This window comes from Eubalaena glacialis, chromosome 9, assembly GCF_028564815.1.
Source record: "Eubalaena glacialis isolate mEubGla1 chromosome 9, mEubGla1.1.hap2.+ XY, whole genome shotgun sequence".
In the NCBI taxonomy this organism is placed as follows: domain Eukaryota; kingdom Metazoa; phylum Chordata; class Mammalia; order Artiodactyla; family Balaenidae; genus Eubalaena; species Eubalaena glacialis.
In genome coordinates this window covers 9,259,124-9,286,552 of record NC_083724.1, presented here as the reverse complement: position 1 = coordinate 9,286,552, position 27,429 = coordinate 9,259,124, and the positions used below count along the sequence as shown (strand labels likewise).

The 27,429-nt window shown below is 40.9% G+C and overlaps 1 protein-coding gene and 1 non-coding gene across 2 annotated transcripts in view; one reads left to right on the top strand and one right to left on the bottom strand.

Annotated features, from left to right (window-relative positions):
- The window catches only part of GARNL3 (GTPase activating Rap/RanGAP domain like 3), a 159,920-nt gene that overhangs the window by 41,820 nt on the left and 90,671 nt on the right, over positions 1-27,429 (top strand). The window contains exon 3 of the mRNA XM_061200963.1: positions 1,842-1,911. Coding sequence (XP_061056946.1) covers positions 1,842-1,911 — 70 coding nt within the window. The remainder of the gene's footprint in view (positions 1-1,841; positions 1,912-27,429) is intronic.
- LOC133098492 (U6 spliceosomal RNA) lies at positions 21,547-21,653 on the bottom strand. The gene has a single exon (XR_009702191.1). It is a non-coding gene; the product is annotated as a U6 spliceosomal RNA (small nuclear RNA).

Here is a 27,429-nt window from a genome sequence, read left to right as displayed (position 1 = left end):
GGAGGTGGTTGCTCCAGGATGTAGGGTCGTCACCTTTTTTGTGTGTTTGTTTCTGGCTGTTGGCAAAGTTAGGGAGCTGGCACTGTGTCTTGGACCCCCCTCTGTGGTGCTGAGGGCGGCACAGGGAGGGACCCAGAGCCCAGCCTCCTTGCTCTTTTCATGTTGTTGGCCATTTGGGTTAGAAGCCGCTGCTGCTGCGGTTGTGACTGCGTCATGGGCCTGGCTTAACTGATGAGGTGGGCTGAGGTCTGGGCAGACAGTGCTCAGTCAACAGCCCTTGAGCTTCAGCTCTGTGCCCGACCTCTGTCCAAGCCCGTGGACACTTCCCTCCCCGGAGCCCACTCCCTCTCGGTAACTCAGGGCGCCGGGGAAGGATGTTGAAACTGTTATGTAAGGCAATGGCAGTATTCTCCAGGAGCGTTTTCAAAAAGGGCTAAGAAAATGGGCATAGAGGACATAGCTAACACTGGAGCAGGCCACGGAGGGAAGTTTTTACATCTCTCTCAGAGATTTTTTGGTAGAAAATCATGTCACTAGAAGCAGGAAGGTAGCCTGGGTAAATATCTAGGACACCCTTCCAAGCTGCGTTCGTTAATTTGTCACATGGTTTCAGCTAAGGCAGTGAGGACTACAAAAGGTTAAATCTCTCCTATACGATGAACTCAGCCATCCCTGTGAAATGGAGGAAGCAGAATACCATTAGACTCTCTAATCTCATTTTTCTCTTGCTGTCCTTCTTGGAGCCTATCGAATAGTGACCTGGCAGAGAGTCAGTTCTGTGGACGTGAAACATCAGAGTCAGTCTCTTTCTGAACGTGCCAACAGGGCTGTAATTTAGAAAATGTAGCCTACCTTTTAAGGAAGGATGAAAAGGTACTAAATGCACCTTTCTTTGCATGTTAGATCCCAAATATTTGGGATATATTAAACACGTAATTCCTGGGGAATTTTATTTTCTGTCTTATTAGAGTATTTGCATGACATATTAGAACCAACTTATTAAAACTGTATTTGTGGATCTCCGGTGGTTTCATGAGTACTGCTTGAGGTCCTATATATGCCAACTATTCAATAAGATGTGTCTTTTGAGTGTGTAACTATGCATTCAAGATGCAAATGCAGTAACAATTTTGCCCTTGTTTTAATTACTCTTCCTCAACAACGCATGTGATTTTTCTTATCTGATGTAAGCCTTTTTTCAGGGGAGGGGGTAGGAAAGTATTAGCTACTGCCATGTAAAAAAAACTAAATATACTTGGAAGTTGGAATTTTACATTTTTCTGTTAGTCCTAGTCTTTTTCCATATTGTCATGTTGTCATAAATTAAAGGGGAGGGCGTGGGGCCTACCAGGAGTTTGAAGTTTTTTTTTTCCTCGTATTTAAAGTTTATGTCTCCTGTATAGCATCCCATAATGCTGGTTATTTTTATGCTGAATATTTGGGACAAAGAGCCTCTCTTAAACGAAAGATAATTGCAAGCTTTGTCCCTTGCTTCAAGTTTACTGCAGGGTTTCTCTCCTCGTTGGTTATACAAAATGAAATTATAAACCACCAGTAGCCTGGGAGATGTCAATCGATTCCAAATGACTAAATATTTAATTCAATCATTGCCTATACTTCCAGGGATGACTCGGGTGTTTTTCTTCTTACTGAGGGCTCCATGAACGCCCGGCTCTGCAATGGCTGCTGAGGACTGTGTCTGTTGCAAGGAGGCTCCCCTGCAGTGAGGAGCTGGGCAAGCCTGTTCCATAGCAGCCCTTTTTGCAAATGGTAGTGGATTTTTGCAGAAGGTTTGTGGCCAGATCGCTATGTATAATACTGATGAAGCATTTTTGTTCCAGCTCTGTCTCGGAAGACCTAGGCTGTAGACGTGGGGATTTCAGTAGGAAACATTATGGATCTGTGGAGCTGGTAAGTTTACACTGTCTGTTCAGTGGTAGAACATTGATTTTGATTTAGAGAGGATCGCCAAGCTCTTCAGATCTTTTGTTGTATATTTACTGTTAGACCATGTGAGTACAGTATAAGGACTGGATGGGAATGAATGACTATTGAAGGGCTATAATAATTTGATCATCTTTATCTGTCTGTTTTTACTGTTACGTACTTTTAATCTGTGTCTTTCAGTGTGTTAAAACGTGGCTTGGTATTTTTCTCTGTTAATGGTATTATATAATTAAATAAAATCATTTATGAATTAAGAAAGGTAGCATTTGTTTTTATGTTATCTTGTTCCTAAAAGTTTCTAAATCTAGTTTTTGAGGTTTAAATATTATTGTAATACATATTCTGATTTTTCTGTACCTTTGCTCTCTGGGTATGTGATAGGAGTTAGAATATTTATGAGCTCTTTTTTTTTTTCCTGTTAAAGGTATATGTGTTGGGCTAGATTAATGACTGTGATAGGTAATAGATATCTGGAATGAAAATATCCATATTTTCCTTAATGGGAGAGATTGGGGATTGTGTTATGATTTTTTTTTTAAATTGTATGCTTTCATTTTAAAAGAGGCATAATGAAGGCATATCATAGCCTCAGTTTTTTAAAAGACAGAATTGTGAGTTCTTTTCCCACAAGAAAAGAACAAATTGCATGGAAATTTGAACAAATTTTCAGGAAAATGTGCTCATAAGATTCTCTTGGTTATTGAAACATTAAATTTATTATTTATATCTATTTACAAAAACTGAGTTGATGGGATCCATTTGTATAGTACCCAGTTATCCCCGATTAATATAAGCTGCATTCTTGCAGGGTTTAAAAAGTAAAAAAAAAATTATGCCAGAATCATGTACCAGTAACATTCTACTTGAATTCAAGCGTATATTACAGGTTTGACTGTGTGCCTGCCCCAGGTATATTCCTGAAAATATGCATTAAGTAAAAGATTTGGTCCTTGTTCTTAAGGCGCTTACTGTCCTCCAGCTGGGCAGATAAGATATACATAATATATCTAAAGAATGAATTTGGTCACATAAAAGATGCACTGGTTGATTCAATCAATGCCTGTTCTGTGTGAGTCACTGGTGACACCACGCCAACTCAGACCACAGCCTCTCCTGAAAGAGCGTGTGCATAACTATAATTCAGAGTGGGAATTGGTAAATATTGTGAGAAGCACACAGACAGGGCCTGGTGGGGGTTGGGAGAAGGAGGGAGCAACCCATTCTAGCCAGGCATCTCGGGGAAGCAGCCTGGAAGGCCTTATGGGGGCTGTGGGATGTGGGTTGGTGGCAAGGAAGACAGACAGTAGATATTTGCACACAGCAAGATTCTTGGCAGTGATGATTTGAAGGGCAGCAAGCAAATGGTCCTGCCCAGCAGAGAGTGTAGGGCAGCAGAGCATAGTGGTTACACAACAGCTAGGCTTTGGACTCAGGCCTGCATTCACATACCAGTTCCATCACTTACTATCTTTGTAAACATCTCTGAACCCCAGGGGTGCCTAAGAGCTTGTGCTCTGAAGTCATTCTTGTTTCATCATTTACTAGTTGTATGATCTGGAACTTCTTTGAGCCTCAGTTTTCTCATCTATGAAATGGGGTTTATTAATATTATCTACCTTATAGGGTTGTCAGGAGGATTAAATGAGATGATGCACATAAGCACAGTCCCTGTTAACTAGCTATAGCAGCAAAGATGAAATTTGGTAGCAAAAGTAGGACCTTGACTCTTAGGTAAAGACTTTGAACGTGATCTAATGAGTATGGTGCTCTGTAAACAATGAGAGTGGTGTCTGGGGGAGACAACGTAGGTGTGTAGGATGGACCCTTTATAGACTTGTGGAAATCACAGAATATCAGATTGGGAACATACTTCAGAGCAGCAGTTTCAAGCTTGAACAGGCATCAGAATCACCTGGAGAGTTTATTAAAACAAATTGCTGGATCCCACCCCCAGAGTTTCAAGTTCAGTAGGTCGGGGTTAACCCAGATTTTGCACTTCTAACAAGCTCGCAGATGATGTTGATGCCGCTGGTGCCAGGACCACCCTTGAAGAAACCCTGCCTTACTGAATCCTAGACTAGACATCAGTTATCCCCAGCCTGATGAGGCAGCTCATTGAGCAAAAGTTCTTCAATCCATCTGTTCAGGTTTTTACTCTAGAGCCATGATTGTGTGTGTGTGTGTGTGTGTGTGTGTATGTGTGTTTATAACTTTTTAAATATTATAAAGTAACTTTTAAATACATTTTAAAATTCCATGTGTAATTTCACCACCTTGCAGCAAGTATTTTCATCTCCTTTGGTACCTTCCAATTTTTATAGCTCCAAAGCCATTTCTACATGGCTGTAATCAAATTACACATTTACTTTCGCATTCCTCTTTTTTCATTTAACTGTATTTTGTAACTATCTTCTTGTTATGTACTCTTTGAAGTTACCTTTTTAATTGGTGCATGATAGCCCAACAAGGTGATAAACAATTATCTGTGGAACAGTTTCCCTCCTTTTGTAAAATCAGGTTGTTTCTAGTTTTCCCACGTTAGAAATGACATGTGCTCGAGGCTGCAATGGTTGGGAAAGATGCAGTGAGCAAGTTCCAGTTTTGCCATCTGAGGATCTCTTGAAATTCTGACTCCAGTGTTTCAAGGGAGGAGACATTTTCTCTCACCTATGAATGGCAGAGTATCATTAAATTAAAAACCATTTTATGCGTCCTAAGTTCGTGAGAAAGCGAGTTTAATTTTTCTTACACCTGATTTGATGAATATTGTTGGGAACCCTATCGATCTTGGGCGTCCTGGAGAACTCAGACTTTGTAGAGAGGTCCTTAGGATTCTGTAAAATTGAAATTTTAGCATAAACTTCTTCTGACCTTCAGCAAATTAGGTAGAAGTCCTTGTGAAGAAGGATATCGGCCATTCAAATCAGCAATGAGGGCAGATGTAGGGGCTTGGTTCCTAGGTGTCAACTGGGTATACATTTGGTGAGAGACCATGGAGCTCAGATCTCTACTGACTCACAGGAGAGTTTCTCAGCCCTGATTCAACAGCTGTGTGTTGAAGTCTTCCACCATGGGGCAGGCACGGTGCCGGGCACTGAGGGAGAAGGAAAAAACCAGTTGTTCTGCTCTCCTGGAGCTGGAGATAGTCTGGCTTTAGAAACCAGCGGCCTCAAACTTTGAGTCTCCAGGCCGTGTGTGTCTTAGCTGCCCCCAGCTGTGTTCCCTGCCTTAATCAGGGATGATTTCCTTGCAAAGAATGGAGATCCACTGGGTCCAGCTCAAGTATAAAGTAATGCATGGAAAGGGTGTGGGTGAATCTCCCCAGAATGCAGTGCAGGAAGCACAGCTGGGCCCCATGTGACTGGGAAGCCATCAAGCAGCTATTCTCGTTTCTCTCCAGTCCCTGTGATTTCTCAGCTTCACTCTTCTCTGCGTGTTGATACCAATCTCCTCTCTGCAGGCCAGCTTTCCCGAAAGTACAGTTGCCTCTCTCCAGTCCATTTTTTCCCAGCAGCGGTGGTTTTTTTTTTAATACTTCTTTTTATCATGGTAAAATATACACAACATAAAATTTACCATTTTTAAGTGTACAATTCAGGGCCATTATGTACATCCACAGGGTTATGCAACCATCACCACTATCCACTTTCAGAACATTTTTCATCATCCCAGATAGACACCATACCCATTAAACAATGACTCCCCATTCCCCCCGCTCCCCAGCCCCTTGCAACCTCTGTTCTATCTTCTGTGTCTGTGAATTTGCCTATTCTACATATACATATAAGTGGAATTATACAATTTTTGTCCTTTTGTGTATGATTTATTTCACTTGACATTATATTTTCAAGGTTCATCCATGTTGTAACATGTATCACAATTTCATTCCTTTTTATGGCTGAATAATGTTTCATCATGTGTATATACCGCATTTTGTTTATTCACCTATTGATGGATGCTTGGGTTGTTTCTACTTTTTAGCTATTATGGGTAATGTTACTGTGAACATTGTTATACAAGTATGTGCTTGAGTCCCTGCTTTTAATTCTTTTGGGTATATTAACTAGGAGTGGAATGGCTGGATCTTATGATAATTCTATTTTTAACTTTTTGAGGCACTCTCAAACTAGTCTCAAAGTGGCTGCACCATTTTACATCATTCCCACAGCAGTGCTCCAGGGCTTCAGTTCCTCCACGTTCTCACCAACACTTGTTATTTTCCTTTTTTTTTTTTTTTTAATAGCCATCCTAACAGGTATGAAGTAGTATCTCATTGTTTTGATTTGCCTTTCACTAATGATTAATAATGTTGAGCATCTTTTCATGTGCTTATTGGCCATTTGTATATCTTCTTTGGAGAAATGGTATTCAAGTCCTTTGCCCATTTTTAAATTGGGTTGTTTGTTTTGTTGTTGTTGAGCTTTAGGAGTTCTTAATATAGTCTGGTTATTAATCCTTTATCAGATATATATGATTTGCAAATATTTTCACCTATTATGTGGGTTGTACTTTTATTCTGTTGACAATGCCCTTTGATGCACAAAAGTTTTTAAATTTTCATGAAGTCCAGTTTATCTATTTTTTTCTCTTGTGGCCTGTGCTTTTGGTGTTTGTATCCAAGAAATCATTGCCAAATCCAATGTCATGAAGAATTCCCCCTATGTTTTCTTCTAAGAGTTTTATAGTTGTAGCTTTTACATTTATGTCTTGATCCACTTTGAGTTAATTTTTGTATATGGTATAAGGTAAGGGTCCAACTTCATTCTTCTGCATGTGGATGTTCAGTTTTCCCGGCATTATTTGTTGAAAGGACTGTCCTTTTCCCATTGAATGGTCTTGGCATCCTTGTCGAAAATCAATTGATCATGTATACAAGGGTTAATTTCTAGGATTTCTCTTCGGTTTCATTGGTTTATATGTCTGTCCTTATGCCAGAGTGATGTTTTAAAATGTTGACAACACAATGTCTTTTCTTTCTTAAATCCCTTCTGTGGCCCATTGCACTGCAAGCCCAGACCTTTTACAAAGCCCTACAAGATCCTGCATGATCCCTGTTCTGCCTTCCTCTCGCCGTGCTTCAGTGGCCTGATTTTGGTCTCTAGAACAATTTGAGTTCCTTCCTGTCCTTTGCACTTACTATTCTCTCTTCGAGCTGTTCTCTAACTCAGCATCCTCTTTATTTTCTTAATGGTGTTTGTCACAACTGATTTTTTAAAAATATTTATTTGGCTTTACTGGGTCTCAGTTGCGCCACGCGGGATCTTCATTGCGGCATGCGGGATTTTTTTTAGTTGCGGCATGCGGGATCTTTAGTTGCTGCATGCGGGATCTAGTTCCCTGACCAGGGATCGAACCTGGGCCCCCTGCATTGGAAGAGCGGAGTCTTAACCACTGGACCACCAGGGAATTCCCACAATTGATATTTATTTGTTTATTAACTACTCTCATCCACTAGAGGTGAGGGTGGGTACCATGTCTACCTTGTTCATTGTTGGATTTCTAGGCCCTGGCAAGGCCCTGGCACATACAAAGTTCTCATTCACTGTTTTTTATTACTAAATTGATTTCTAGTCCCCCAATCCCCTGGTCTTGCAGCCCTTTCTCCCCTCATAGTCATAAGGCGAAGGGTTCATTCTTGGACCCTAATTTCTTGGATTCAGGTATCTATCCCTGATTCAAACAGTTGAGTTCAGGGTAGTGGGATCATGTGGTATAAATGTGGCCTCCTAGACCCACATCCTCAGCAAAGTTTGTGGATAGGGCAGATTCTCTCTGAAAAGGATATAGAGAAAAGTCAGTTTCAAAGAGCCTGAGCTGGGAAGGAGGCCTCACATGTGTCTGCAATATTTCCTCTTATAGTAGATGATTTAAAAGCTCACACTAAAAGCACCTGGCTAAAATGTCATCCTCTGCCAGTGGACTCTTATCCCTGACACTTTTTTTAATCCCATAAACAATGATATGGATTATAAACTCTCTAAAAATAGGAATCATGGCTCTTTATTTACCACTGTGTCCCTCATACCAACCACAATGCTTAGCATTAGTAACTTAGTAAATATTAATGGAATGAATGAATGGTTCAATTTGGTTGGAATTAGAGAGTAGCCTAACCCATCAAAAATAAAGAAGGAAAAACGAGCTTCTTTGATTCCCCACTCCCCAGTATAGACTCATCAACTTGCAGTGCATTCCATCTGAAACATATGCCGTTTTTCTTCTTGATGAATTAATTGAAAGTCTGGTCTGTCGTGGCAGCATTCTAAGCAAGGCACAGCTATTACCCCATCGACCATTCTTCATCACTTTATATCGAAATCTGTCAGGATAAGATTGTTTGTAGTTTTTACTGATCTTTCCTTGGCCTTTGACTCAATGGGTAAGAAACTGATGTGTTACAGATGATAAATGGTGTGGGTGCCATATGGACCTCTCCCCTGCCCAGCCCAGCTGCTAATCCTCATATAACCCCACATCTGGGTACTTCTGGGGAAGCCACGATCTGCAGGTAATTTCAAGTCTGGATAAAACAGGGTGGTATATTGTCCATTCCTTTGAAAACTTGTACCCTAATGACTCAAGCCTGCATTTGGATCAGCTGCCTGTTCCCCTGGTATATCAGAGAGACACATATAAATGCGACTCTGTGAGGATAGCATGGGTTTGTTGTTATGAACTCAGGGTGGCCTCAAAGGACGTCTGGCTGTACTGAGCACAACCAAAAGAGAGGTTTATCATGAACTTGGTTGGCATCTGCAGATTTTAACATTTGAGGTTTTGACTATGTGAAGATTTTTGAAGTCTGATATGTAGTAATTTGTATTTTTGCTCAGGCACAAACTTGAATTACGCCTGTGGGACTATTGTGCAGAAACACGACTCTTGGCTAATGAGTGATTTAGCTAGCTGCCTGCCCAGCATCCCTAATACTCTACAGGGTTGAGTAGGCTTTTTGTTTTCAGAGGCATTTTATGGGAGAATTACGTTCTATGTAGTATCACTAAATTGAGAGATGAGTGAAGGTACCAGCATATTTCCCTTAGGAACATCAAAACATCAAGACTTCTACATTCTACAACTAGAATCATAATTTTGGCAGATGTTCTCTGATATTTAACTGGCTTATATTTAAGGCTTTGATAGCTGGTTGACTCATGTAGGTACTGCAAGGTATAACATTCATCTGGAGTTATCAGTGAGTTAACGTGGTTAAAAACTCTGATGCTCTTTTTAATATTTTTGATGCCTTTGTGGATGATCAGTAATGCCGACATGGAATATTTTCCAGGCTAAAATTATTGCAACCATTTTCAATAATGTAGAACTTTAAGACCTTACTCAGATAATTATTTATGCATGAGAATGGAACCAGAAATCTTTTATTATGATGATTATTTTATTATTATTATTAGTTTTGCTGTTTACTGAATGCTTACTATGTACCAGTGACTGAGCTAAATACTTTAGACGCATTTACCTATTTAATCCTCCCAAACGACTATAGGCAGTAGATGTTATTTGATTCCACCACACACTGTGGATGCTCAGAAGACATTTGTGGACATTGAATGGATTCGCGTTTATCAGATGATCTCAGAGAGATCCCACGGCTAGTGAGTGTAGAGGTGACACTTAAGCCCAGGTCTGTCTGACTCCAAGAGCCCCTGTGCTTAATCTCTCAGTCTACGAGCCTGTGCTCTCATAGCCCTGCCACTTATAGGCTGTTTCCTAAGGCAATTGGATTGATTGTTAGAGCAAACATCTCTGCCCTTAATCAACAGCATAGAGTAGCTCTGCTTGAGGTTTTAGCTCAAATATATAATTTCGAACTCTCTTAGGTCCAAATCTTAACAAAAGCTTGATTTTAAGAAGAATGTTCATAAAGAATTACCTAAGAGATGTCCATGCCATAAATGGTTTAAATTTAATTTCTGGATTAGGCCCAACCATAAGGTAGCTGCAAACACTTGGCCTGCCTTTCTTGGCCCCTCTTAGTCTTGCTTTTCTCGATCTGTGCCTTGGTGGTACACCTTTAACTTGCACTGATGAACAGAGCAGGAAAGAGCCATATGGATCTGGATGGTGCGTCTCTTGCAGGAAGGTCTTGAGGATTTTTCTGTCTGTCACACAGTGTCTCCTTTAAGAGGGCCTATGAGAAAAGTTTTCCTGGGACCAAAAAGCAGCTTTGTTGTTAACCTTATAGGCAGTAGGAATCCTCTAAATGGCTGGCTGGGTTTTTTCCTCTTTGCATTGGCCTCTAGGAGGCTCAGGACCCTATTTATGGCTTGCTTCTAACAGCCTTAAAGGACTTTATAAGATGCAGCCTAAACTTATTCTCTTGTTTTCAGGTTATTTACCCACACCTAATTTTCCCTTGTTCTGAATTTGTTCTGTATCTAATTTTCTCCTTTGAGTGAGATACATTTCAGTAAGCTGCTTTAAATCTCTTCTAAAAAATAAGGTAGAGCATAAATTAAAAAAAAAAAAATCTGTATTCAGCTTCTAGCCCTTAACAGCATATCCTCTGTCCCCCATTGATGGTAGCTTAGTTTATAGAATGGTTTTGACCCTTGTCTCCTCTCTACCCTACTTTTTGATTAGTGCTTTCATGAACTATTTTCCTAGGATCAACACCTGGGGAGAATTAGCATCACCTGCCCAGCCGTTTGGTGACCACCTTGAGCACTGAGCCCTGTGTTAATGGTCTGGATAATTGGGGTCCAAAAGTCTTCCAAATCAACTAGCTAAACACACACTGTAATCAGAATACCAGACAAGTCCTCCAACTTTTCCAGGCAAAATCAACCCTGGAAACAGCCATTTCAATGATATTTGGCACCAGCATGCTCTCTAGTTTCAAAACTAGGACTGCAGACGCTCCACTCCCTCCTGGGTAGCGGCGGGCCTGAGTAGCTCACACTGGGTTCCTCGTGGCCGCACAAGTCTCCCGTTCCTGTGCGGCCCCACGTCCTCCTCCGGGTGACTCTCTCTGCTGCCGCGGTGCCCTCAGCTCAGCTCATGACCTCTGGCTCCTAAACCTGCTGCTGGAACGCTGGGGTCCTTGTTCTGTGACTCCAGTGGTCTTCAGCTTGTGGGATATAGTACTCTGCTGGACTATAAAAATACTTTCAAATTTTGATCAATGTACAACAGTTTATATTTTGTGTACCCAGAGCTGCAAACTGTTAACATATTGTTTATTGGTTAATTCTTCACAACAAACCTAGTTTTCTACCTTGATTGTGGTCTCTTGTATACTCTGGAGGTAAAATTCTCAAGTGTGTCTCAAACACCCAGTCTTTCTTAGTGTCTGCTTGATAATATCCGTTGCCTCTCACAACTTACTTGTGCCAAAGTGACCTCTGCCCTACACCAGGTCCTGTCACGTGCCCAGCTCAACTTTTAGTAAGACAGACCAGGCTCAGCAGTATGTATCGTCAGTTGTAGCAAAAATAAATTTTAAGCTTGATCAAAAATATATAATGTTGGGACTTCCCTAGTGGTGCAGTGGTTAAGAATCCGCCTGCCAGTGCAGGGGACATGGGTTCGAGCCCTCGTCCGGGAAGATCCCACGTGCTGCGGAGCAAGTAAGCCCATGCGCCACAACTACTGAGCCTGCATGCCACAACTACCAAAGCCCGCATGCCTAGAGCCCATGCTCTGCAACAAGAGAAGCCACCACAATGACAAGCCCGCGCACCGCGACGAAGAGTAGCCCCAGCTCGCCGCAACTAGAGGAAACCTGCGTACAGCAACAAAGACCCAATGCAGCCATAAATAAATAAATAAATTTATTTTAAAAATATATGTATAATGTTATATACCTTTGTATACTGCTCTTATGAATACAAAATATTTTCAGTTTTCTGAAAGGTATTTTTAAGAACCTGTGTTTACTTCTGAATTCAAAAATGTAGTACTTGACAGCCATGAACACAGACCCAAGAATTTGAAAAACACCCTTTTACTTCTTTTAGTGCTGTTACCTTGAAAAGGAATCTTATTTTTTTGCCAGCCTTTCACCATGTGGGCTCTGAACAGTCATAGCTCTTTGTTAGACCCTCAGAACCAAGTCTAATGCTTTTAACTTATTAGCTTCCCCCTGGTAGGCAACTTGGGACAAATTTCCCCGGGGGTGGGGGACCCAGAGCATTTGAGGCTTCTTTCCTCTCAGCACCCCCAAGCTGAGACCCTTGTCTTCGGCTTTCTCCTGTCTCGGGGCAAGTCCCTATTTTGTTGGGGTATGCATCCATTCTGTGAGTTGGAGCAGCTTCACTCTCTTTGTAGGAGAGGAGAATATCTGTGGTTTTAAAATTTGCTCCCCTTTTTTCCCCCACTGGGTGAATTTAGGGAAAGTCATGCCCAAATCCAGTATAGCCTGCCGTGACTGACTTACCAAAAAGGGCTCCCAGTTTCATGCCACAACGAATATTCTTATTTTTATATTGAACTATTTTACATATTGAATTAAAGCAGTTACTTTGGGCTCCTTTATGTGTAAGAAAAGGATTGTATGCTTTTTGGCCTCAGCTTTTTAATTGGTCTTTTGCGGTTATCACTGTGTTGCAGTCTTTTCAAATATAATCTCAGGCTGTGTTTGCTTAATAGATGTGAAGACTTTTTAATTACTTTGGGAGTACATTTCAGCCACTCTAAATTCTCCTTTTGATCCCCGTGATAGTTCCACAAATTCCCTTGCGAATTCGCCTTTGGATGCTTCCCCTTCTTGTTCCCACTGAGCCTGCGATTGCCAAAGTCACCAGAGACCGTTCTGCTACCAAATCCAGGTGACGCGTTTAGCCTTTAGCTCACGGGCCCACTCTGCACATGCGCCCTGTTAAAACTTTCCCCTCCCTTGGCGTCTGCGCCTCTGCTCTCTCGTACTTCTCTTTCTACCTCCCTGCTGCACCTTCTCAGCTTGTTTTAGGGAGCTCTTCTCTTCTGCCTGGCCCTTGAATTTGGGTGCTCCTCAGGGTTCTCTTCTCACTCTGTCTGCTCTCCCTCATCATCTTTCCTATCCCCATGGCTTCAGGTACCGTCTTTAGGCTGGTGACTCACAGATCCATATATTCTTCCCAGATCTCTGTCCACAGCACATAGGACCACCTGCCCAAATGTCCACTGGACATTGCCATGGGCAATTGAACCTTAAAACACCCACTACTGAACTCACCGTTGTTGCTCTTTGCCCACCCACACCACTGGGTCAATGGCTCTACCTTTCCTTCCGTTGCTAATTTCAGAAACCAGGAGCTCACCCATAGCCCACATCCAATCTCTTACCAAATCCTGTTGGTTATATGTTCTCAACAGATTTCATGGGTAAGTTGCTCTTATTCACATGGATGTGCACTCACAATGCCAGACAGTCTTTTGAGGAGATGATAGATAGATAGATAGATAGATAGATAGATAGATAGATAGATAGATAGACAGACATATATATGTATATATATGTATGCATGGAAATATGTATTATGTATATGTACTAATATAAATTTCACTACTACCTGATGGGGTATAGATACTTTTGTTACCCTCATTTTATAGATGAGGTAACTGAAGTTCAAAGAGATTAACTTGTCCAAAGTCACACAACTAGTAAGTTGCAGAGCTTGTCCCCCTGTCTTATGCACAGTAGGTTGTATTTATTTAAAAGTTCTGTGATCTCCCCATTGTTATAGGCTGTGCTCCAATGCCCCTCATACCTTACTGTGCATAAAAATCACTTGAGGAATTTGTTTAAGATTCAGGCTCTGATTTGACATGTCTGGAGTGAACCAAATAGTGTGCATTTTTTTACAAGCTTTCATTGTGAAAATGACTTTTAGTTCCTTATATGTTTCTCATTTGATCTCTTAAGGAGATAGGAATAGGAAAAGGACAGGTGTGTTTGCTTCTATGAACTCCCTTTTTGGAGTGACATTTGTGTCATTTCCTCCTTCTCTGAGCTTCCGGCAGTTTTTCTTGGTCTCCCTGACTTCTCAAAGATTCCATTCAACAAGTTTTGATAAGAACATCCAGTTTGTCAGAATCCTCAGCTGTAGTTAACCTGATTCTGGGGGATGATTTCCTTAATGCTACAGAGAGTACTTTCCCAAATGTCCCACTCTGTCAGCATCATACTTATGCTTTCAAACAAATAACAACAACAACAAAACAACAACAAAAAGCCTTCACATCTCTCCTTTGCTTATGGAATAGAGCTTTTAGCTTTCCACAAATGGCTCCAACCAATCTTTGGAGGCTTCACGCCTCTGGCCCATGATCCAGCCAAATAGGCCTTTACTCACCGTCACCCAGGCCTCTGGGGCTTTTTTATGCCTCTCCGTACTTCTAAAATGCCTTCTTGAAATACGCCTCTACCAGGGCTGTTTTCCATGCAGCCTTACCTGATTCCCCTATGGGAAAATCATCTTTCACTCTTTAGAACCCTGCAATTCTTTGCATTTCTCTATGGCACCTGTCATATTTTACACTGAAATTATTTGTGTGCATTTCTTATACCTTTTCAGTGGGCAGAACTCATGGTTCTTTTTTGTTGTATCCCCAGTGGCATCTAGCTCACTGCCAAATGTCTATGTATTAGCTAAAAGATCAATTTTGCTAAAACTCTGGTGTCTGATCAATTTTTTTCTTTTCTTAAATTTTTATATTACTTTCCAGTCTCTGTGTGTGTATGTGCACATGCATGCCGATATACTTTTAAACATACTTTTCTAATTATAAAAGGAATACATGCTCATTATAGAAAATTTGAAATATAGTGAAAAAACACTGGAAAAGTAAATTAGTCTGTAATCCTACCACCTATGGATAATCACTGTTAAGATTTAGTGTGTGTGGGGGCTTCCCTGGTGGCGCAGTGGTTAAGAATCTGCCTGCCAATGCAGGGGACACGGGTTCGAGCCCTGGTCTGGGAAGATCCCACATGCCGCGGAGCAACTAAGCCCGTGAGCCACAACTACTGAGCCTGCGCGTCTGGAGCCTGTGCTCCACAACAAGAGAGGCCGCGACAGTGAGAGGCCTGCGCACCGCGATGAAGAGTGGCCCCCACTCGCCGCAACTGGAGAAAGCCCTCGCACAGAAACGAAGACCCAACACAGCCATAAATAAATTAATTAATTAATTAAAAAAAAAAAAGATTTAGTGTGTGTCCCTTTAGTAATTAAATTTATATACAAAATGGTTTTATATATTTTTTTGTGTTTCTTTACTTAAAAACAAAGTAGTCTCTTTTTGAAGACATAGATACTCTTCCGCAAACAACTTTGTCTTCTTCCATCGAAATCTCTTATTTCTTCTGTATGTCTGATTGGCTATGCACTGGCTAGGACTCCAGAACCATAGTAAATATCATGGTTGCAGGCATCCTTATCCTGCAATTCCAAGTAAGTTTTTTAGGCAGTATGTGAGGGTTATCTTTTCTCAATCATTGTGTGTCTGAGAATGTCTTGAGCTATGCCTTCCGTAAGAACAGCTTGGTTGGTTTTAAAATTTCTGAGTCATCACCTTTCTCTCTTAAAAAAGTTGGGGACTTTCCTGGTGGCACAGTGGTTACGAATCCGCCTGCCAATGCAGGGGACACAGGTTTGATCCCTGGTCCGGGAAGATCCCACATGCCGTGGAGCAACTAAGCCCATGCACCACAATTACTGAGCCTGTGCTGTAGAGCCTGAAAGCCACAACTACTGAGCCCGCATGCCACAACTACTGAAGCCCATGTGCCTAGAGTCCGTGCCCTGCAACAAGAGAAGCCACCACAATGAGAAGCCTGCTCATGGCAAAAAAGAGTAGCCCCTGCTCGCCGCAACTGGAGCAAGCCCGTGCGCAGCAACGAAGACCCAACGCAGCTGAAAATAAATAAATAAATAAATTTATTTTTCAAAAAAATTCACAAATTTTGATCTGTTACTATATTGTTTTCCTAGGCCTGCCGTAACAAATTACCACAAACTGAATGGCTTAAAACAACAGAAATTTATTCTCTCGTAGGTCTGGAGGCTAGAAGTCTGAAGTCAAGATGTTGGCAGGGCCACAATCCCTCTGAAGGTTCGAGGGAGAAATCCTCCCTTGCCTCTTCCAGCTTCCATGGTTGCCAGCAATCCCTGACATCATTTGGCTTGTAGCTGCATCACTCCAATCTCTGCTTCACGTGGCCTCCTGACCTGCATTTCTGTATCTGCGTCTCCCTCTTTTCTCTTATAAAGACACCAGCCATTGGACTTAAGTCCCACCCTAATTCAGTGACCTCATCTTAACTTCTTTAATTACATCTACAAAGGCCCTCTTTGCAAATAAGAGCACATTCTGAGGTTCCAGGTGAATGTAAAGTGGCGGCAGGGGGCGGGGAACACCATTCAAGCCAGTACAGTTACTTTCTGCCCTATAGTGTTCAGAAAGAAGCCTGAGACAGTTTAGTTTATTTTCTTTCTCGGAAACCTTTCCTGCCTGGATCTTTCTCAAACCTTCTTCTTTATTCTTTTATTTTAAAAATGTTTCCCATAGTTTCTCTGTGTCTTTCTCTTCTCATCAATTTTTCCTAAAATATTGCATCTTTGCAAATCTTGGACCCAGGTCTTACGTCATGGATGAATATTTTCTTCAGATATATCTCTGATTATTGCTCATTTTTTCCCCTTGAAACAATAAGGAAGATCTTTTTTCTGTCCTCTGTAGCTGTCTTTTCTTTCTCATTATTTTCATTTTGTTTTGTTCCTTTTCATTTTGGAAAGGCATCTCAAATGATAAACATACTACTGTCTCTGTTTTCTACAATAAACGTTTTGCTTTCCTCCTCCAATGAGGATTTTAATCCTACATTTGCATATTTTGTCCTCTTTTATCTTGCCCGCTTCCACAAGCTTTATACACTTGTTGCAAAAATTGTCTTCTGTCTGATTGAGGACAACAACTGCTTTTCTAAACTTTTATTTTGGTTTCATAGTAAAAAGTGATGAGCTTCCTTTTTTAGTTTTCATGATCATATGTAGCATTTTTTTTTCTCATAACTCCCATGTTGGTGATTTTTTTTTTTCCTTTTTACAAAATCTTCAAACAAAAACAAAGAGCTATTCAGACCTTGTATTTTCAACAGACAGAATGTACAATGGCCTGAGCCCTCATTGTCCTTTTGGGTACTGCAGCTTCTCTGAACCAAACATCTGGATGGCCAGTGGTTGTGCAAAGCTCCCTGATCAATATCCAGAATCTAGCTGGCATTTATCTTGTAAAGCTCTGCTGGAATGGGATAGGTTTGCTGCTCTGAACGAGTAGCTCTAGAATTTATACGTATAGCCAGGACTTAGGGGGCTCCAGGTAGCAGTCTGGTTGGAAGAGGAGTATTAAAGTAATGTTTGCTTAGCTCTTTACATAAGCTTGAGAAAATACCATCTGTGTAGATTAAAGAACAGGATGGAGATTAAGAAGGTTATATCTCCCCCCATCCCAACCACAATTTGGTGCCCCCAGCAGCTTGGCATATTGACAAAACCATGTTCCCCAGGGTGCTCTGCTACCAGGACCCTTCCTGTCTGTCTCCCTACCTATGGCACGTTGCTTATGAAGCCTGCATTTTCTAACGTGGACTTTGTCTCCCTTCCTCCCCACATCTTGCCCAATGTGTTCTTGGAGAGAAAAAGAGGTGCTGGAATGGCTGGGGCTACCTTAAAATGCAGTACCTGTGCAGTAAAAGGATGACTCCCAATGTTTTATTGTTACTCTTCATATAGACCCAGTGTTTCTTAGCCCAAAGGAGGTGGTGAAGAGAAAAATAAATTGCCATCCAGCTTTCTGTAATGACCACAAATTTGCTCTGTTTTGGGCAACAAAGTCAGTGACCAAATATGTTTCCCAGTTCTTCTCCATTGGCCATACAGTAAGTAGAAAATGTCCTGATATTTTGGCCATAGGGTGGACAGTCAGTCTTCAGACTCATGAATTGTCATCTTTTGTGCTGAATCTTCACAAATATTTTACTGGGAATTTGAGTATCAGGGACTGCTAGTCAGATATTATTTTAATGAAGAAACCAAGATGGATAGCGTTTGAGATGGAGGGTTAGATGACAGTACTCATCCTGACTTGCCTCAGGTTTCTCAATAGAATAGGTGGAGAGGTCATTGCTTAGAAGAAGAGGTGTTTCTGGAGTGGCGATTTGGTGATTGACAAGTCAGGGCCAAGATGGGAGATGTAATGGGAAGTGAAAAAGGAATGGATAAAAGAACTGGGGAGTGGTAGTGAAGATCTAGCCATGGTCAAGAAGCACGAGCTTGTCGTAGGCCTAGTCATATGGAAACATGTTTCTTTGAACACAGAAGGGAAGTATGAGAGTTTACTTGGTAGGAGGTGATTGAAAACTGGGACTTGACTTGGTGGGCTTAAGTAGAACTCAGCAGTACAAAGGTCTATGTGTTAGTAGATGCAGTGTTGATGTGATTAACCACAGATCCCCAGCTAGAATGTGTACCAGAAAGAGCCAGCATGGGTTATAAGTCAGGTACTGTGATGACAAATCTATACCAGTGTGGGTGAGAGCAGGTTTGGGGTCTTAGTAGTGGATGGCAAAGCCATGAAGTTAAGTGAGGTCATTAGATTTGAGACAGCTGAAGGATGTGAGCTCAAGACATCAGGTAAATCATTGTGATGGACGTTGAGTTTGCTGAGGATGGTGGCCAGAGATGTGGATGATAAGTCTGAGCCCAGATCCGAGGCCTTGGTTGTTCTTTAGCCAACAATTATCTTCCTAGCTGGGGAATCTTCTAACCAATTCAGGTTCTCTGACATGTGCCCTGGTGCTCAGCACTCCAGCTGCCCAACCTCCCAAATCTTTTCTCCACCCCATGGCACAGGCAGAATAGGATGGAGGTGAAGAGTGGGAGGAAGAAAACATCTCCTCTGGTCCCCGTCTCCACTCCCTTGCCTCTCGCTGCAGACAGCGGAAGTGAACCAGACTGACCAGGAGAAGTGAACCAGGGGCCCAGGAGCAGCACTTGCCAGTCAGGGGATGGCTTATTCCACCCATGTTCAGGCCTTATCTCCCCACCTTTTTTTGATAGAAACATTTTAACTTTCTTTCTTCCCTTCTGAGCCATACTTTCTAAGTCAGGGGTATGGATGTGTGTCAGTGTGTCTATATGTCTGTGATTTGCATATGCAAATGGTCTCCTTGACCAGTATTTGTAGTTTTAAAAATCTACTTATGTTGGAAATCATTTCTCAAAGGTCCTGTACATCTTCCAGAATAAATTGCATTATAGTGACAAAACCTTCAGCTCCCCAAGGCAGAGCTGTCCCTCCAGCCTCTGACCGCCCCCAGTGCCCCATCCTTACTTCTGTGCTGTGGCATTTAACCAGGTTATGTGTGATTTATCTGTTTACATGTGTGTGTCTCTCTCTCCCAGTAGGCTCTGTGCTCCTCCAGGGTAGGGATCATGTTGTATTTGTCTTTATAATTCCAGCAGTTAGTACAGGCCCTGAGAAATTAGTTCTCAATAATATCAGAAGAGTGACAAATGTTTAAACAGACCTTCCAAGAGTGTAAATGCAGCACTGAAATGGTTTAATCATACTAACAATAATCAGGGCATTTTATATTAATCATTATCATATTATTATTAAAATACATATTGTTATAACATGATTGAGCACTTCCTATGTCCAGAAACTATTCTAGGCTCATTCCATGTTTTATATTATTGAATCCTCTCCACAAGCCTAAAAGCGGCTGCAATCATTGTCCTCATTTTAGAGATAAGGAAAATGAAATTTAGAGAGGAAAAATTAAGTGATTTGCCCAAGGTCACACAGCTAGTAAGTGTGGAACTGAGATTTGAACCTGATCAGTTGGGTGCCAAAACCCACACTTGTAACCACTCATTTTAAAGAGAGGAGATAGGAGCGGGGGGTGGAAATCTGAAATATTATTTTTAAAGATATAATTTACACAAATTTTAAAAGATTTTTTTCCTAGGTTAAAATACTGTTTCTGTGACTTATATATACCTGAATGCCAAGTACCCAGTGCATGATAAGCAGAGATTGCAGGGATCCTAGCGCTGCCTAAGGTATGGAAACAGACACCAGCCCAAAGAAACAAAGCAATTCAGTAGAGAGGAAAGAGCCTTTTGTTTTTGAAAATTTATGTATTTGTATTAATTTAGGAAATATTCTCATCTAATTGCCTCTAATATTAAACTAATAATACTTTTATTTACAGTAGTTAATGAATAACACTTTATTCTTCCTTTTTAAATTTTTTCTTTTACATTAATTTGTTAAATCATACAGATGGATATTATTGCTTGGATATTACTTTTTTCCCGAAATAAAACATCTAAGACATTGAACACTGTTTAGTGTTAAATGAATTAGTTAGTTTGGCTGAAATTAGAAAGCCTCTACTCCAGATATTAAATTACATGAATTTCCACCGTTTTTAGTGTATTTAACTAACTGAAGGTGTTTCAGCCTGAGAAACTGAATTGATCTTGGTCACCCAGAGTTGCATCAGGGTCCAGCATGTCACAGTCCTGTCCAATAGAACTTTCCGTGACTGTGGAAATTTGTCATTTGCTCTGTCCAGTGTAGCCATCACCTGTGGCTACTGAACACTTAAAATACGGACAGCGCAACAGAGGAACTGAGTGTTTTTTATTTTATCTCAATTAATTTAAAATTAGATTTAAATGGGGCTAGTGGCTCCAGTATTGACCAATGCAGGAACGCTAAAGGAATCCCTACAGGACCAGGCAGATCCTAACCAAGTGATGATTTGATTTGCTTTTTCCCTTTTCTCTCTTGGGCGCAGTCCTCCTCAGTACCGATCCTTTGGTGTATGACCAGGTTAGAAACGTTAGACAAAATAAAATAACGTAAAAAATCATGTCCTTTTTTCTTAGCATTACCGATGTTAAATATATGTTAATTCCCTTTCCCTGAACTTCTGCACCAAAACAAACTCAAAAGAATTCTGCTATTTGTATCTTCTGTAGGGAAACTCTCCCCTGCGTTCCTGGTGAATGAGGGTGTGGCTGGCAGGTGGAAATGGGGCCCTTCCCCTCCTTGAAGACCCTCTGAGCCAGGAGCCTCTGTGGGGTGGTGTTCTGACAACCTCTCCAGTTCTACAGTTATTGGTGTATTCAGGTTTCTTCCTCTCCTTAAAAGAATCTTCATTATGTATGTTTTCCTAGAAAATTTCCATTTCACTGAAGTTTTTGGTAATAGTCACATAGTCTCACATGGTATTCTCTCACACTTTTAAAAATCTCTTTTCTTCTTAGCAATTATATTTTCTTTATTATCACTCTGTGTATTTGCGTTTGTCTTTGATTTTTATTTATTTCTTTATTTTATTGAAATATAGTTGATTTACATTATTGTGTTAGTTTCAGGTGTACAGCAAAGTGATTCAGTTATATATATGTATATATATACATATTTATGTATATACAGGTATATATATATTTTTTCAGATTCTTTTTCATTATAGGTTATTACAAGATATTGAATATAGTTCCCTGTGCTATACAGTAAGTCCTTGTTGTTTATCTATTTTATACATAGTAGTGTGTATCTGTTAATCCCAAACTCCTAATTTATAAAAATATGGAATGCTTCACAAATTTGCGTGTCATCCTTGCTCAGGGACCATGCTAATCTTCTCTGAATCGTTCTAATTTTAGTATACATGCTGCCGAAGCGAGCACTCTTTGCTTTTTAGAATCGGACTTGCTGGCCATCTCTTGGATGTGTTTATCAATTCTACTGCCTTTCTAAATCTGTAATTTCTGCTCTGATCTTTTATTGATTCCTCCCCCCTGCTTTCCTTGGGTGTATTTCATTGTTCTTTTTGTACCTTCTAGCAGTTAATGCTTTAGTTCATTGTTTTTATTCTTTCTTATTTAATGATGAAATCATTTAAGGATATGAATTTTCCTGTAAATACAGCATCTATTGCATTATCCATTTTGATAGGTACTGTTCTCGTTGATGTCTGGATGGTGTCCAATTTTAGTTTTCCTACTTGACCCAAGAGTTTTTTCAGATGTATATTTTAAAATTTCCCACTTTTTTATCCTTTTGACACTAATTTCTCATTCAGTTGCACTATACTAAAAAAATCATCTGTATAGTTTCTGTTTTGCAGAATTTATTCATGCTTGCTTTTATCCAATGTTTGATCAGCTTTTAAAACTTTAATAGATTTTCTTAAAAGGTATGTATTCTCTGTTTGTACCTTGATAAATTCAGTATATGTCTATTAAATCATGCTTATTAATTTTATTATTTGATTCCTCTGTAATTCCTTACTATTTCTTGCCTTGACCTATCAGAGAGAAATATACTAAAATCCCCCATTATAATTATAATTTTAGAAACTCCATCTATTTATAAGAGTTTTGTTTTATAATGAGTGTCTATAATTATTATATTTTGGGAGTGAGTAGATCTATCTATCCATGTACCATAACTTTTTTAATGATATTTTTTTCCTAAGTTCTACCATCTGATTTTATTATTCCCTCACCATTTTCTCCCCAACTTACCATGAATATTTTTTACTTTGCCTTTCTTTTTCAGGATTATCTTATTGTATTTATTGTATTGTTTTATTTTATTATCTCTTGCAGCTAGTTGGATTTCATTTGTATTTCCAATCCTTGAGTCTTTCTTCCTTTAATAGAGGAGTGTAGCCCATTGATATTTATTGTAATGTCTGCGCTGTTCTCTCCAATGACCTCTAGGAGGTGTTCCAGACTCCCCGTTATCCACTTCATTTTACCCCTCTCCCTCACTCCATCCTTTAGGAGTGCAGATCTGGACTGATCAGATTAAAAAATATCTTACTGGTCACTGAACTCCTGGGTAGGCAGAGCACTTGCAAAGGTCAGAGCACATGTGGGAATGTCCTTTTTGGACATTTCTCCTGAAGAATAACAAAGGGCCAGGTATACTCCTGTGTGAGGAGACTGCCTGACTCCCTCCTCTCTGCTGGCTTTCGAGGGGTGAGATCTCAGATTGCCTTGCTCTCTACTTTGTTTCTAAACCTTTTGGGCTGGTCTGCAGTAAATAAAGGCATTCTCTAGTTGTGGTCTAGCTCATTAGTAGGGGACCTTACCAGAGAGTAGTTGGTCTATGGAATGATTTGGTTGGCCTTGGGTTCTCTGCCCAAAGACCATCTTTTTTTTTTTTTTTTTTTTAATTTATTTATTTTAAACATCTTTATTGAAGTATAATTGCTTTACAATGGTGTGTTAGCTTCTGCTTTATAACAAAGTGAATCAGTTATACATATACATATGTTCCCATATCTCTTCCCTCTTGCATCTCCCTCCCTCCCACCCTCCCTATCCCACCCCTCTAGGTGGTCACAAAGCACCGAGCTGATCTCCCTGTGCTATGCGGCTGCTTCCCACTAGCTATCTATTTTACATTTGGTAGTGTATATATGTCCATGACACTCTCTCACCCTGTCACATCTCACCCCTCCCCCTCCCCATATCCTCAAGTCCATTCTCTAGTAGGTCTGTGTCTTTATTCCCATCTTGCCACTAGGTTCTTCATGACCAAAGACCATCTTAATAACACCCCAGTCCATTATTCCTTGTATTTTTCTCTCAGGTATGTTCTCTGTGTTTTTGATAATCATTTTCCTCTATTTATCTCAAACTGATATTCTAATCTACTCTTTTGGGGATATTTTCTTCTCAGTATCTAATTTTGAATTCACTATGGTCACTGTGAAATGTGGTCTACATTTCAAAATTCAGAAACCATGCTTTTACATCGGAAAGCTGATCACAGATTGTTCCACATTCATAGATCAAGTATCCTCCCAAATTATTACAATTAGTGATGGCCTAAAATTTCCTTGTGCTTTTTGTAGTAAATTATATTTCCTAGAACATTTGCTCATATACCTCAAGTCAGTTTCCACATTTTAAATTATGGACTTGTCATAGGTTTCATGATTTTTTTCTTTGTTCTTCCTTGTAGGGTATGCTATAGGGTATATAGTTGGCTTAGAACATCAAAATGCAGTTAAAAACAAGTGTATTTCTCTGTCACATCCCGCCAAGCATTTTAAGTTGTTGGGTGGCTGTGCCCCACACATTCAGGCTTGGGATGAACCCACTGTCTTCAATATGGACTTCGAGGTCTCTCTGGTCATTGAGGTTTAACCAGTGGAGGGAAAGAGCACGTGCGGGGGCACCTCCCCTCTCTACAGGGCTGGGATCCCTGAATGCCACTGGGACTTTGACCCACCTGCAAGTGGGGAGATGAAGTCAAATGGCCACCTTGAGGGAACTGTGGTCTAGCCATGTGTCCGGCTACAATTCCATTACTGTGGAAGACGGTGAGAATGGATTTTGGCGGCAACCAGAACTCTGTACCACGTGGAGTCAGAGGAGAGGGCTTCTTGGTTGTGCAGTACTGGACATTTAGATGGGTTCTAGTAGATATTGTGTCATTCCTGAGTCAAATCTCCTTCCAACAAAGAGAAGAGTTTACAGATTTTTAATAGTTTTAATTGGCCAGATCAAAGGCTTATGAGGAATAATAGAAAGAAAACTACTGATAGAAACAGCTTCTCTGCTGTGTTAAAAGGATATTTTTTTCCTGGAGTGTTATTTTTTTCAACCCCTCGTTCACTGGAGCACTGTCCCCTTTCACATCAGGTGGTGTACCAGTCCTCATCAGCACCAGCCTCCACGGCACCCTCTGGTTTATTTAGCCAGCTGCCCGAGCCAGCTGGGGGTTGGGGGGTGCGGGGCAGGGGAGCTCTGGGGCTGCCATTCCACTTGCCAGCGAGAGTCACTTCCCCAGTGTGACTGGTAGGTCGCCTTCCCACCTACTGCCCGAACACCCACCCTCACCTCAGACAGGCCCTGCCAGCATGAGCTCAGCAGTGTTAGTTTGACCTTAGTTGGACTAAGTTACTACTCAGGCTGCCTTTCCCTTGCAAATGGTGATTCAAGTGATTTGGTCTGTCCTTCACCTTGGTCTTTCTTTCATCATAGACCTGGTAGAATCTCTTTGAAATTTCTTGGGTGAGTAATGAACCTTCTTGGTTTCTGGGGCTAGAGTAGATCTTTCCCCCAGTCTTATATCCCTTTGGTCATTTCCACAGGGATTTGGCATTCATCTGTTCATGGATTTCTTGTGTAATAAATATTTAGTGAGTATCAATACTGTGTCAGGCAGTGAGCGTAGCTCTGGGGATTCAGTCGTGAGAAAACCATAGTCTTCCTGCAGCTTCTCAGTGGGAGTGGAGGGGGTGCGTGAGGAGAGACAGGCATGAATCAGGTGATGGCACAAAGGAATGGTAATCAGGACCCTGAGGCCCTCTCTGAGACTTGCAGTGGGAGCTTTTCCCAGGCAGTGAGGTCAAGGAAGGTGTCTGAGCAACGGGGGCTGTGGTGAAATTGAATGATAAGGAGTTCACGAGGGGAAGCGGGGAGAGGAAGACCTTCCAGGTGAGGGGGTCCCGTGCATGCACGTCCTCTGGTGGGAAGGAGGGGGATGCCAGGATAGAGATGGGATTGTGGGACAATCAGATTCGCAGTTGCCAAAATCCGCTGCGCTTTGATGTGAGGAGTGGTTTGGAGAGAAGCGATGGTGGGTGGATGCACAGGCCAGTTAGGAGATGGTTGCAGTCACCCAGGGGAGAGATGACAGTGACCTGATGGAGATGGTGGTGGGGGCGATGGTGACGGTGATAGAGTTAAACATGTTAGACTAAGGCAGGAGTTCAGGGTCTTCATGGATTTTGTGATTATAGTTCAGAGGGAGCTAAATTCTTTCTAACCATCAAATCATTAAACATGTCCTTCCTTTCTTCTTCTTGAACCTTTCAATCAAGATAAGTGATAAGCTTCTTGTTCTAATCTCAGCAAAGGAAAAGGGCATCATAGCCTGTGCCTAGCAGTGTCTGGAATATAGTCCACCACTATTTATACTTGTTATGTGAATGAATGACTGAATCAGTGAATGACGGTCAGGTCTTCTCCCAAGCCTTTGAGTCCTGGATGAGACTGGCTATAGTGAGGACTATATCTACCAACCTCTAATACAGGGATGTGTGTGTCACCCTCTCTCTTTATACGCCTATGGCAGACATTAGTAATTGATTGCGGCTCCTGGCAACAATGTGTGACAGTACACATGGAGTATTGCCAACCAGGGAAACCCTTCTCAGTCTTGGTGTCCAGAGGTAGATCTGATACCGTGTGACCCAAAGCGCCCACCATACTCTGCCATGTGGCTCAAAGTCCCCAAGCAAACAGACACTCATGCAGGACATTCCCAGGGCTTAGAGATCACCTCACAGGAGCTGAGAGCAAAGGTCAGACCTCTCTTTGGGCAAATTAAATTCTTTGCTATGTAGCCTCTATTGCCCATCTTCAGTCTATCAACAGTGTAATGATCTGATGATATAAAAGCTAAACATATACATAAAAATCTTCTTCGTAATTGTTTTTAGAAATTATTTTGCAGGATATAGGTTAGGTATACATATAAGTTAGGACCTTTTCATGGACATTCCATGGAGGAGGGTTAAGTAGGGTAGTGGTCAGATGAGGATAACAGGCTTCTGGAATCTGACTGCCTGTGTTCACATCCCAGGTCTACCACTGACTTAGATGTAACCTTGCCTAGTTATTTTAACCTTTCTCTGCCTCAGTTTCCTCATTCATAAATGAGAATAATGATAGTACCTACTTTGTGTTGTTTTTATGAGAATTAAATGAGATAATATATGTTAAGGCCAGAGGAGTACATGGCATGTAGAAGCTCTCAATAAATATTAGGTACTATTATTTTTGTATTTATCACGGGAAAAGTTTATCAATCTTTTTCAAACAATTTTCCTTGGGAAAAGTTGTAGAGTTTTTCCCTGAAATTTTTCCATTTATTTTCACACTTTCATATCTCTGAAACATGAGTAAAGACATGAGATAATCATTCTTAAGAAATTGTGTATCATTTTACTGGGTAAGACTTGAGAAGTGCCCCTCTGGGCAAGTGTGTTCTAATGGGATTTCTGGGATATGGAAATTGTTGGCAGATCTTTGCTGCAAATTTGTGGGCAGATTTAAAAGGTTAAAAAAAGACATGTCATTTTCCTAAGTTGCTACTGAGAAATCTAGAAGATTTAGGAGAAAGTAAGTTAAATCTTGAGTCAGTGATTTTAGGACTGATGCACCAAGCACTGATTTCTTTTTAACTCATCTCTTTTTAGCACCAAGCTCCTTGAATGGAGACTGCCTATTTGCAAGCATCGCATTGCTGGAGCTAAAATACAGTCTGCCAGCCTTGGAAGGGACTAATTGGCCTTTTGGAAACTGTTTGAAACTGAATGAAGCACAAGAGCTTTCTGTGATGTTAGTAGAGCCTTGAGTTTCTGCCAGCCATTAATTGTTTTTAGGCTTTCCTGTGAAGGCAGCTGAACTTGAGACTTGGCTTTCGATTTTGCCATCT